Below are 12,925 nucleotides of genomic sequence, written 5' to 3'. Positions count from 1 at the left end.
CAAGACACCCTTTTCACAGGAGACATTATATTTTATGGTTTAATCTTATTTTATGGGACCCTATCATTTTTATGATCTACTGTTAGCCCTAACCAGAGTGTCAGCAGATAATGTACGAGAGGTTCAAGTGAGCTGGCTGGCTCCCACCCACAGTCTAGCAAAAGCATCACCCCGAGGAGACAGCAGTCTCCTCAGTCTTCTCAGCAAGGTGCTGGGAAGTGATGGTGGGAGGGAGGAGGTAATGGTCCTCACTCTATATTCTCACTTACTCAAACTCCTTGGTGGTTTCCACTGGTGTTAGCAGACTTGAATTTGCAGGAAGAAGAGAACAGATGGGATTCAGAGGATGTGTTTTGATAGCTTGCTATGTATTTACTAGCCAAGAAGTTCATAGTATATGGTTATTTCACTCTGTATGTGTTTTTTTTAATGTAATCCGGACAAAGAATCATGAGACCAAGATGAGATATGTATCTTATAAAGTGCATTGTATTTTGCTTGTTTTCCCCCCACCCCCTATGGCTTTTTATTTTGCATTTGAACAGGTACAAGAACAACCAGAAAGCTAGAAAAATAAACACACCAAATACACAAACCTGTTTCTCAAGCTTTTCACGTCCTCAGTTTAAGGACTCTGTGGGCTGACTCTAACTGAAAAGAGTTACAAGAGAAATGAGCAATGTTATAAATACTTCTGCATTTCCTATTGCACTGAAACACGTTTATTGTTGCGCCAACAGGAAGGATCAGCTGAATGACTAAGAAACTAGAAATACTGAGCATCTCTGGGGAGGGGAAGCAGGAACTGTTGTAGAAATGATGTTCTTCTGGGTTCTGATGCTAACAATTTTCTTTTCCTTGAGAAAGCCAAACTTGGGAATGTGTTGTTTTCTTTCCCTGTCTCCCTGGTCCTTTAGCTCTCACCCTCAATGGAAACAATTATTTGGTAGATTTTGCTTAGTTTGAACTGTGTGTTTGTGTTGATTATTGCAGTGCAACAATGCTGGTAATAACAGTATTTCTATCTTTCCCTTTAGGTCTGGATAGATGCAGGGACACAAATCTTCTTCTCATATGCAATCTGCTTAGGAGCAATGACTTCCCTGGGGAGCTACAACAAGTACAAATACAACTGCTATAGGCAAGTTTCCGTCCAAGGGGGTTTAGTGTTTTAGCTAAATGATGTAAATAAAGTAGGGACAATGGGTTAATTTTTTTTTTAATTAACTTGCTCCATGACATATGTGTGACTTAGGGACTGTTTGCTGCTGGGATGCCTGAACAGTGGTACCAGTTTTGTGTCTGGCTTCGCAATTTTTTCCGTCCTGGGCTTCATGGCACAAGAGCAAGGGGTGAACATTGCTGATGTGGCAGAGTCAGGTACGATGGTGTTGGTGGCAGTGGTGGTGGGCACTGCCGCCCAGCGTGTGAGCAAAGTTCTGCAGACCCAATCAGCTAACATCTAAGTGATAAAACAGAACAAGATTTCCCATAATTGCCAGAAAAAATAAGCACGTTGTTGATTTGGGCATAAATCTAGAGCAGTGAGGGTTAGCTGGGGTTGTACTGTTTACTCTGTCTTGATTAACAGGGCAGCAAACACATTTCCTAGAGTGTGCTAATCCATTTGAGCTGAGATTAGAGCTAAGATAACTAAACCAGGTATCCAGAGTCCAGAATGTCATTGATTCAAGAATTTATTCCATCCTTCTTTTCAGACTACCTTTATTTTCATTCAAATGCAAATTGCCCGTGTTTATGTATTTTTATACCTTAGTGTTGCTTGCTCACAGTGCTAGAGTAGGATTAGTACCTTGGCCTTTTGAAGGGACACACACACACACATTCCCAAATCTCACTGAAAGGCAGGAGAAGTTGGAGAACTCCATCTCCAGGGTTTTGTGGACCATTTCACCCACAGGAACTCTAGGTGTTGCAATCCCACATTTCTTTTCTGTAGCTTCAGTGTGAGGTTGACAGAACTGTCAAAGTCCATTTTGAAATCTGATGTATACTTAGGTTCCTCCCTTATTTCAGAAGTGTCCTTCCCATTAACATTCACCTGTGCACAGGCAGAGGTAGAAGCTCAGTTCTCATAGCTTGTGACTGTATCTCATACAAAACAGATGACATTTTTCCTCTGTGCATTTCTAGTCCATGAGGGCAGGTGTAACCATGTGTTTTCACATAAAACAGACAGATTAGTTGGGAATTACCATGGAAAAATAATGAATCAGGCCTTGACAGCCATGAGGCTTAAAGTTAATCAGATTCTAGTAATAACAATGTTACCTGAGTGCACTTTTGATATTTCTTTCTAATTTTTGGAGCACTTTCAATTCACCTGCATAGAATTTGAAAGCTTTCTTTTGCAAACATGCTGTTAAAATGAAAAAGTCATTATATCTTCTAATCACATGGCTCTGGGAGTTAAGTCTTTAAGAAAAATGTCTCACTTGACAAGGGCTAATGAAAAACTAATGACATTGATGGCACCGCTGGATTCTTGGGTGGCTGCAATTGGCATAGCTCTTGCAAGTGCAATTAGTAACAATCTTGGCCATAATGCTTATTTGGATTGGAAGTTGATTGCTTTGTTTGGAAACAGGAAGCAAGGGAATAATCCTATTGAATGAACCATAAATAGCCCTATTTTTTTTTTATTTATATGTAGGAGGATCAATTCCAAGAGTAGTATTTTTAAGTATTTGTACATTAGGTTTTTATCTGGTCAATATTTATTCTAATTTTTATTATTATATCTCTGATAGAGGCAGCTACATTCCTGTCACCTGACATTTCTAGAATTAAAAATTCTATAGTAACACTGGATTGTTAAGTAATCTTTAAACACAAATTAACTCAGTGTTTAAATAGTCTTTTTCCAACACCTCAAAAAGCATTTTTTTTAAAGGAGTGATTTAATAGCTCAGTATAAGGACAGCAAGGGCACAGACTAGCTTCTGAACTTGGCTTTTGATTTTTTGCATATTTTGTTGTCTACTCCTGTATTTAAATCCATGTCACTGGTGGCCAGAGATTGCAACTGTCTCACCTTGCAGTGGGTGCCCACCACTGCTGGTCATTGGCTAAGTGATTTTTATGTGACAGTAAACAGTACTGAAATTATCCAAAAGTATCCAGAGCCCCTCCCATGTGCTTTCTTGCTGCTTTTCTCAGAGAGATAAGTGCAGAGCTGCTGAAGACCCTTGGTCCCCCTGGGATGAATGTCCCAGGACCTGCACGGGGAGAAGTTTTCATTGCTTCTTCTTAGCACAGGAGGATTCAGCAGGTGCTTGAGCCTCTGTTTTCTGGCCTTGCCTTTTTTGGTTTCTTTTGACACAAGGTCAGAACTGCTCCCCTGGGTCAGGCAAAAGCCAGCAGAGGTGCTGCCTCTTGGCTGCAGCACTTGGCAGAAGGTGTTGTCCGCAGGGCTGAGACCCCATCTCTGCCCAGCCAGTTAAATTCCTCCTGCCCTATCCATGACACCATTTGTTTGCTCTCCTGAAAGCCACGGGAACATCAACAAATTTGCTGACAGCAGAATCTCATGGCCACATTTTTTCCCAGTGCCAAATTCAGTGTTGGTGCCATGTGCCTGGGACACACTTGTCAGCCAGGGCTGGCTCCTGCTGAAAGCACTGGTCACTGCTGGCCTTCTCTGGCTTTAGCAGGTTTACTCAGCAGTTAACTCAGACTTCTGACTCCTGAGTGAAAGCAGATTTTAAATAAGCAGCTTCTTTTTCTTTTCAGAAATTCTTTTAAAGATAGAGAGGAAAGCAGTGGGGGCTCAACAAAACCATAGTGAGTCCTGTCTAATCCATGTGGCCGCTGCTTTTTCTTTTTTTTTTTTTTTTATTTTTTTTAATTCCATTTGCAAACAAATTCAAATTAAGCTTGTCTGACAATAGTTTCAGCCTTGGGTTTCCTGGTGCCTGCCTGGTCTCTGCCTCTGCAGCTCTCCAGCCATGCCACAGCACCCCATGGCAACCAGCCAGTGCGTGGGCTGGGATCATGGCAGTGCTCACTGGCTTTTAATAGCAGCCACAAGTGCTTCACTTTTGCAAAACACTCTTCAAAACAACAGGGTTTCAAATTAAATACAAATTTTAGATTATTTATGTTTCGGTTGAGGGCTTGCCAGGAACATTTTCTTTCACATGGACTTTTTGTATTTCAACACTTAGTTTCAAGGGAAAATCAAAATATAGCTCAGGGCTTAGGGCACTTGGTATTAGTTGGTATCACAGTGCAAGAACAGTTTCACTGGCCAAAGCATAGAAATTGCAGCAAATTTTGAGGAGAGTTTTACATCTGTCTCATCAATTGCACAGATCAGCTGCAAATGCCATCTGTTAGCAGCTCTCCCTCAGAGAGGATCTACTGTATCCACTGAATTAAGGGGGATAAAAAGCAAAGCTCCCCAAAATTTGAGACATTCACCAATTTTTGGTATCCTCTGTCGTATAAAATCTTAGTTGTGTTTCATTAAAATAAAATTAGTTGTTTGATTGTTGGCTAATTTGTATTTATTTATGTTCAGATATTTTCAGTGACTGAAAGTTTTCTTTAGTTTGAAAAAAGTAATCTCATTTTACCTCTTTCTCTTGCTTCTTTTTCCATCTTTCTTGTTGGAAAGGAAAAGTGGGAGGTAGGAAGAGCAGTGTTAGAGATTTTTCTGTACAGATCAGAGATAAGATTTTTTTGGCCCCATACTTCAGCATCTTAAAAAAAAATGCTTTTCCCATTGAAAATTACATGAATCCACTTGAAAACTGGCACTTTGAAGGCTCCTCAAAGTAAACAAGCAGATGAGCCAGGCATTCCTGATTTCACTCTGAATTGTAATCTGCCCTCGGAATTTTTGGTCAGCCTCACCAAATTTCTTCATCTCCTCTGAGAGCCTGCCATAAATGCAGAATTAGCAGAGTTCCTGTCTCCTGCTGGTGGAGTGCTCTTGTTCTCTCCACAAAGGCTCTCACAAAGGACAGCTGATAGCACCTGGCTGCAGGTGAGGGTGCCTCTGGAGAGGAGCACTGCCCCTGTGCTCCGTGTGTGGGTATGAGTGAGGTGACACAGGTCACAGGGCAGGCCAGGCCCCCACCTAGGGAGGAGCACTCCACACTTTGGGTTCCAGAGCAGAGAACCTGGGCACTCAGCCCCAAGCACTCAGCCCCAACCCTGCTGGTCCTCCTACACTTGCAGCCCCTCCTGCCCTTGGGGCTGAGGATGCTCAGTGTCACCGTGGCAGGTCCATGTAGGCTGGCCTGGATAAGGGCAGGTGGTGTAACAGCATGGGGAAGCAATTTTACACAGAGTGATTTTACACCCCAGCAGTTCCTAACAGCAGTTTTCTCAATTTTCAAAGTTGATAAAATTAGGAGTAGCCTGATCACTCAGAGCAGCAGGGAGGGTTTGCAGAAGAGAAGGAGCAAACTCCTGGGAGTGCAAACCCCAGCTGAGAAAAGCCATGCAGGGTTTGGAGGTTGCATACAGAGGGAGGCAGTGGTTGCATTAGTGGAAATCCCAGGGAATGTTTATAGCAGAGTCCCCTTCCCTGCATGCAAAAGAGTTTCATCATCATCATCTTCATCATGACCACGTGGGCTAGCAGTGGGATTCTGCCATTCCCTTGGGTCACCCCTTGTCCCCCAGCCCCAAGACTGTCCTGTGTCCGTGCAGGGCAGGTGTAGCACAGCTCCATTATTGGCATGTTTGAGACAGATGTTAAAACTGGAGATCTGTTAGCACTGGCCTTGGGGGTTTGCCCGTGGTTTCTGTTGTAGTCATGCGTGCTTCGATTTCAGATAAAAGAGCCAAACTCTTCCATTTCTGGGATTTCCAGCTGCGTTTGGATTTATCTGAACGGAACCAGGCATCCCTGAATTTGAGGGTGGCTGCCTTTGCCCAAGAGCTGGTACTTACTACTTTTCTTCCCTTCCCTTCCCCCCTCCCTGTTTTCTCTTTCTCTAGGTCCAGGCCTGGCCTTCATTGCCTACCCAAAAGCTGTGTCCATGATGCCACTGCCCACCTTTTGGGCAATCCTTTTTTTTATTATGCTTCTGTTGCTTGGACTGGATAGCCAGGTTAGTACAATGGATAAGGGATGTGTGACTTACTGGGTCAGCACTGCTTACTGAGAAAAGCTGGTTTTACAGGCATGAATTAACAAGAGAAGGCATGAATTAACAAGAGAAAACCTCTAATGCTGCTTGAGAGCTGGGTTGCTTTTTAGTGTAGGGGCTGCACTTGATGAATCTACAACTGTTGATTCATAATATTGTCTTGCTCAGTAAATCTTTGTCATCAAGGGTTACTGAGGTCTATCCCACTAGGGCAGTACTCCCTAACTTAAATTTCACTCCTAGTCTGGCTACAAAATACCACCATTTTGGTCACAGTATTTTCTTACTTTGGAAAAAAAAGCTAAATCATTTGAAAGCATAAAGGACTGGAGTAGTCTGTTCCACAGAGTCCTTTGTGCCATTGAGAACACCTGCGGGGTGTATACACCATCATTAAAAACTAACAATTAATAACCACTAGGAGTATGGGGTTTTATGGTTGCCAAGTGTCAAAAAATAAAAGCAAAGTCAGCATGAGGTACAAAAAAGCACATAATGTCTTGTACAGTATATCCAGGGTGCCTTCAAGAACAGTGGGAGGACAAAGCTGCAGCCTTTTTTGGTGGCCTTGGGCTTGGAGGTGCTCAGCAATGTGGGATCCTGCTGACTTTCACGTCAGCAGCATGCATTCAGTACCTCCAGACAGGCCAGAAAGCATCTCAGATTCCAGCTGTACTAATTTTATAGCACACGCTGCTATTAATTAGTGAGCATGAAAAAAATCAAAAAGTTCAGTCAGGAAGTTAGGTTATTTATCCCAGTGGTTACTTGTAGGAATGTTGGACTAAATAATGCCAAGGAACCTGTAAATCATTTCTAGATAGTCTACTTACAAGGAAACATGGGTGACCAGGGATTATGCAGTAACTACACATTCATTGCCAAGTTTTCTGCATTCAAATGTAAAGTCACTAAGATTATATATATATATATATATATATATTCATAAGGATGAAATGTTTCTGTAGCCTAAATGCTCTCTCATATGAGGAGAGATCTGCAAATGGAATTTTTACCCAGTTGTTGTGTACTTAATCTCTGACATTTCTTTCATTTCATTTACTCTAAATTGCTCTTTATGGTTTAATCTTTGAACTCTGCTGAGCAACTCTCAATTGCTCCTAAGTAAATGTGAGAGTACCCAATGCTGTGGTTCAGCAACCCTATGCTTATGCAAATTGGAAGCTGTCTAGTAATTTTAAAAAGCTCCTCACTGTGCAGAATGATTAAAACTAATTGGAGTGCTTAATTTTTCTCCTCCACCCCTCTGGTTTTTTGGAGTGCAGTCAAGCAGGTTTCTGAAATGCCAGAGCAGTTTCAGATCAAATCAGCTCAAAGGAAAGGGTTGCATTTAAAAAGAAAACCAGTTTTACACAAGTCAAAGTACAAGACAGGAGGCAATAAAATTTGGTAGAGGACAAAATCTGCTTGCAGAACAGTCTGTATTTCCAAACTAGAACTTCAGGAAATAGGGTAGGGTTATTATAGGGCATTTCTGGGTGCTGTAAGAGCAATGAGGTGCCAGGTTGGAAATCAGCTTTTTCTGAAATAATTTCTGTCTTAGGTTCCCCATGATAAATTATTAGTTAAGATGATGTATTTACTTAAAGTGAAGGTCTTTTCTACAGAGGCAACCTTGATGGATACCTCCAATCCATATCATGTCTTCAGTGAGCTTGGTGCTTTTGTACCTTGCCAGGTTGAAAGTACAGATCAGTCAAAAGATCCCTTCCATGGTTTCACTTGGGGAAGTTCAGTAGTTGCTTTCTTCCAGGTGCAGAAAGATCTGGTTTTTAATTAACTTTCAACTTTTATTCAAATCCAGTTTGGGTTTTTTGTTTAACTCAAGTTACACAGTTGTATAGTTTTCCAAAGACAAGTAAGTATAAATACAGTTGTCAAGAAGCAAGATAAAGACTTAGCTCATTTATTCAGAGCTTCTTTTTTAGTTTACAAGTGCAAACAGTTTGCCAGATCATTGAATGTGGACTGTGTGAACACCTCTATTATTGCTGCAGAAGTACCCAGAGCCTCAGTCAGAAATACTCCTCTCACAGCTCCACAAAGGACATGTTCAGTCAAGAAGAGGTGTTGTTTCACATCACAGTATGCTTTGCCTTGGCGGGATTTTCACTAAAAGACCCAAGAGCAGAATTATATCAAATTGTGGAATTAACCTAACTAATATCTGTGATGTTTCCTGGCACATCAGAAAAAGTCTGGGAGGTACTCTCCTAGTTTGGACTTTTTTGGGCATTTTCCCCCTGCCTCTTCTCAAGCATACATCCTGTGTTCATCTGGAGCAGTGACAGCATAAAAGCCACATAAGTGCCTTCCTGTCATCAGGCACATAAGTGCCTCCTTCATCCTTGTGGCTTGCATTTGCAGAGCCACTTTTTAGCTCATAAGGCTTCTAGCTAATGAAAAGAAATTCTGAAAGCTTGTTCCAACCTGAAAGTTCCCCCCAGGCTCCAACCTCGGGGTCACAAAGGAACAGCTTCTATTTCTTTATGGAGAGCAGCACAGAGCACAGGGCTGGGGTGTTGCTGGGTGGGTTTGTTCAAGCAGGAGCCTGGATGAACTGCATGGCAGGTAATCTCCACTGCTGTTTTCCCCCTGTAGTTTGTTGAAGTTGAAGGACAGATCACGTCATTAGTTGATCTGCACCCATCCTTCCTAAGGAAGGGTTACCGACGGGAAATCTTCATCGCTATAGTGTGTTTCCTTAGCTATCTTCTGGGACTAACTATGGTGACTGAGGTAAGTAGCACCACTGTTGCAAATTGCCTTCTTCTTTAGCCATTTTTCAGGCCAGTTTTAGCTGTGATTAAGATTGCAAAGAATAAGTGACTCAGAGGAGAAGTGCTTTTTAGATGGACAGAGCATCTTTCATCCGTAGATCTGAAAGCATTTTGAGTGGGAGTTATATGTCCCTTCCCTTTTCAGTCAGAGGAACAGAAACATGAAACCTCATTAAATTCAGTCTGATCTCAGGTACCAGTCAACATGAGTATGAGTGCTAACATCTAGTTCTAAATGATGAAACATAGAGGAAACCTTCAGCAGGGCACTTTGAGAACCCATCCAGTGGCATGCAGGGAAAGAGATTTTTATCTTACACCGATTTGAATTAATTAAATTCCACTTGGTTTATTCTACTGTAAACAAGACAGGAATATGTTCCAGTGCCTGCACTGTTGTGATATTTATCTTCAAAATAAAATCCAAGTCAGATTTTAAAAACAACTGAAAGAGCATGACTGTGGGAGGTAAAATAGCACCTGTAACAAAGATGCCCAAACCCCAGTTTTTCAAGGGAAATTGCAGGGTAGTAAGAGTAGAGTCTAACAACAGAGTATAAACAGAGTTATAAAACAAAAAATGAACTATTTTCATGAAAGTAGCCCTTTCACTCAATAAATAAATTAAGACCCTCCTGATGAACTGACTTCACTTTCAGTCTTTTTAAGGTGTTAATGTTAGGAGGCAGCCATTTGTTTCTTTAAATGCCCATCCTGAAATACTTGTAAGAAGGAAAGATTTAAGTGTCTCCGTAGATTATATTAAGTGGCTTAATTTTGTTTAATCATTGTCTTGTTTGGAGTTATTCCTGTAGTAAACATGCATATTCCCTGGGGAAGGTAATGACAAATATTTACCTTACCTGTTTGCTAGATGCTGCTTCTTGTTGGACAGGAGTCATTGGGATATGTTGGTAGATGTTCCTGAGAGCTGGGCCTGAATTCTTGGGGTTTTTTTCCTGTTGGATCTTAACCAATTGTGTCTCTCTTTTACAGGGTGGCATGTATGTTTTTCAACTCTTTGACTACTATGCAGCTAGTGGTGTATGCCTTTTGTGGGTTGCATTCTTTGAATGTATTGCTGTAGCCTGGGTTTATGGTAAGTGAGAATCCTTTCATCTCATAACTTTTGGTGAGTCAGTGACATTTTTTTTAGCCAAATATTTAATCATCAGCTGCCCCAGAGTCTTCTTCCCAGCAACAGATACATGCCATTAATATAAATTTGCCCTGACCTCTTGGAGACAAATTTGCATCTGGGATGAATCCAAACTCCAGTGTTTTTTTCCACAAAAAATGAGTATTCTTCCATTGCTAGTTAATAAGGGCACAATTAAGCATTTTAGTGTGTTACATTTAGAGGTGAGAGTTGAAAGAGTGGCCAGCCGTGAAAATTTCTGTTTGTCTCTCAGAGAATTTCCTTTCAGAGCTGCAATGTCTGCAGGGACAAGCCAACCAAACAGAAAAGTACAAAAAGAAAGCAGGAAGTATATTCTGCCCCATTACTTTTGGCAATGCCAAGCACCAGGGTCTGACAGTGGCCTCTCCAGCTGCCTGAGCTGTGGCTGGGGAATAATCAGATGTGTGCTGATTAGGACTGGTTACTTCTCTGATTCTCCATGAATTCCATTGCCTCAGAAAAGCAAAACAAAGTCAGATTTCTGTAGAAGCAGGTGCACTGTTTGCTGTCAAGTGTTTCCCATGGTGATCCCTCTGGGAAGTTCAGAGAGAGTCTGGGGAGAGGAGAGGGGGAGTGACAGGGGCAGGAGAGATCAGCACCGCACTCCTGCTGCCAAATAATGAGGGGAGGATGGGATGAGAGATCCACAAACATTTGAGCTTTTCAAGAAAATCATTTTGGACTTGACAGCTGTGGGAAGCATTTGGAGAATACATCTGACATCCTCACCTTCCCTTTAAATACCCCTTGGGGAGCCTAGGAAAGCAGCTTTAATCCTACAGTATTTACAGGGCTTTCATTTGCTCGATTCTTCCAGGCGCTGATAATATTTATGATGCCATTGAGGATATGATTGGATACAGACCTGGTCCCTGGATGAAGTGGAGCTGGATTGTGATCACACCAGTTCTCTGTGTGGTGAGTCCTGGCCTGTGCTCTTTCAAGTCTTGCACTTGGCAGTGCTAAGCCCCCTCTTACTGCTTCTCTTCAAGGGAAGGCTGTTGCATTCAGAGGCCAATTTGCAAAGAGAAGCTGAAGGCTTGAACGTACCTCTCAAAGACATCATGTTCTCAGATGGCAGCTTCTAACATGACAGCTCTCTAGTCTCTACTGTGCCTGTACAAATTGCAGTTGGCTATGTTTAAGTGGATTTTTCTTAGAATTGGCAAAATTCTACATTCATGAGGAGAAAACTCACTCTCCAAAGAGCAGTCCCTAGTTTAAGACATAGGAGTGCTATGTCTAGGCCATTGTAATAAAAAGACTCTAGCCATCTTAGACTGAGGCAGACCTTGGCTTGAAGTACTTCATTGGGTGGGAAGAACATCCTGGTAATCTTGCAGTGTACAGCAAATAGTTGAGCCCTGAAGAATTGGCAGTGTACTGCAGCTGTTCAGCACCGTCTCATAGCACTCTGTCATCACACAGCAGATGCTGTAAGCAGATGCAGATGCTGTTCCAATGATTGAAATGGAAGAACAATTCCCCCATTGGTTTAAAATACATATGGTATCCATCAGCTCTGCCTTTCACTGCCTGTCTTCCTCAGGGCCAGTGGTTGCACCAGAGCCCTGCTGCTTTAAGCATTCTTTGAGCCTCACTTTGTTTTCCTTTCTCCTCCACAGGGGTGCTTTATCTTTTCTTTGGCCAAGTATAAACCACTGACCTACAACAAGGTCTACACATACCCAGACTGGGCAATTGGCCTGGGCTGGGTTCTTGCCCTTTCCTCCATGATCTGCATCCCTATGGTGATGGTCATCCGCATCATTCGGTCAGATGGGTCACTCATTGAGGTAAGAACAACCAGTTGTCTGTCTAGAGGAGAAAGGGAGCTGTAACTTGTTGTGTTTTATACTAAGTAATGCTTGGAAAACTGCCACCCTGCCCAGGTAAGGTAAATAAGGCTGTTAAAGATCACCTGTCCTCTGGGCAAACAGTAGAAAGAGAACAAACACAAAGCCTTCTGTCCTCAGATAAACACCAAGTGATTTTACTCATGTCCCACTTGTGCAGCTTCCAGCTTGGCAAATCATTACCTCCACGTGCAGACAAACATTCAAGGACTGGGGTAAATCTGAGTCACAGGTTTCTCTTCTCCAGTCCCCAGGGACCCAAAAGCACCATCCTGAAAATTGCTGGAAAAGCAAGATAAGGAGAGAGAGAGACCTGGGTCAAACCTGGTTGTGTGAAAGCTCATTGAATTTCAAGGAAATTCAGATACACCTGTGGATTCTGTGGCTTTCAGGCATGGTCTTCACTGTGGGGGGCTAAATAAAAATCAAACCCTCTTGACAGAGGGCTTCACTTTTTAGCTTTTTAAATTTGTGCTTATTTTATTTCAAACTGAAAACTGGATCCAGATTTCCTTGGTATGTGGAAAGCTTTGTGTCTGATTTAGACTCAGTGCAGATTCCCTCAGGTTTGGATTTGCAGGAACTCTCTTGCCCTTTGCAGTTCAGTCCGGGCTCCTGTAATTTTTTTTTTCTTGCAGTGGAAAGTTTTTAGAGGCTGTGCAAGCATGAAACTTAGCAGTTCTCTTCAAAGTTTTCAGATTAGTTTTCTTTTTGTCTAACAAGATGATCTTAAATGCAGCTCAAGGTATTTTTGGAGAAAAAAGTGGGACACTTTGGGTTAGGAAAAAAGAGAATATAATTTAAAAAAGTACCAAACCCAAACATCCCAGAGCACAAACATTTGCGTTTGTTTTCATCCAAGTGTTAATGGCCTTTTTCAGCTGTGGCCAGGGCATAAGTGTTAATTTTCCTGCCTTCATTGTCACCATGAGAGACAAGTCTAAAAGTAGCCAAAACACTGCT

The 12,925-nt window shown here is 42.0% G+C and overlaps 1 protein-coding gene across 10 annotated transcripts in view; it reads left to right on the top strand.

Moving 5' to 3' along the window:
- SLC6A6 (solute carrier family 6 member 6) overlaps positions 1–12,925 on the top strand; it is an 89,117-nt gene that overhangs the window by 68,449 nt on the left and 7,743 nt on the right. For all 10 annotated transcript variants that reach the window (XM_050979368.1, XM_050979367.1, XM_050979365.1 and 7 more), the window contains 7 exons: positions 1,038–1,141; positions 1,256–1,380; positions 5,974–6,086; positions 8,748–8,885; positions 9,923–10,025; positions 10,924–11,024; positions 11,732–11,902. In XM_050979368.1, the coding sequence (XP_050835325.1) occupies positions 1,038–1,141; positions 1,256–1,380; positions 5,974–6,086; positions 8,748–8,885; positions 9,923–10,025; positions 10,924–11,024; positions 11,732–11,902 (855 nt within the window). The remainder of the gene's footprint in view (positions 1–1,037; positions 1,142–1,255; positions 1,381–5,973; positions 6,087–8,747; positions 8,886–9,922; positions 10,026–10,923; positions 11,025–11,731; positions 11,903–12,925) is intronic.

The sequence above is a fragment of the Serinus canaria genome, chromosome 12 (assembly GCF_022539315.1).
Source record: "Serinus canaria isolate serCan28SL12 chromosome 12, serCan2020, whole genome shotgun sequence".
Taxonomy (NCBI): Eukaryota; Metazoa; Chordata; class Aves; order Passeriformes; family Fringillidae; genus Serinus; species Serinus canaria.
This window is presented reverse-complemented; position numbering and strand designations above follow the sequence as displayed.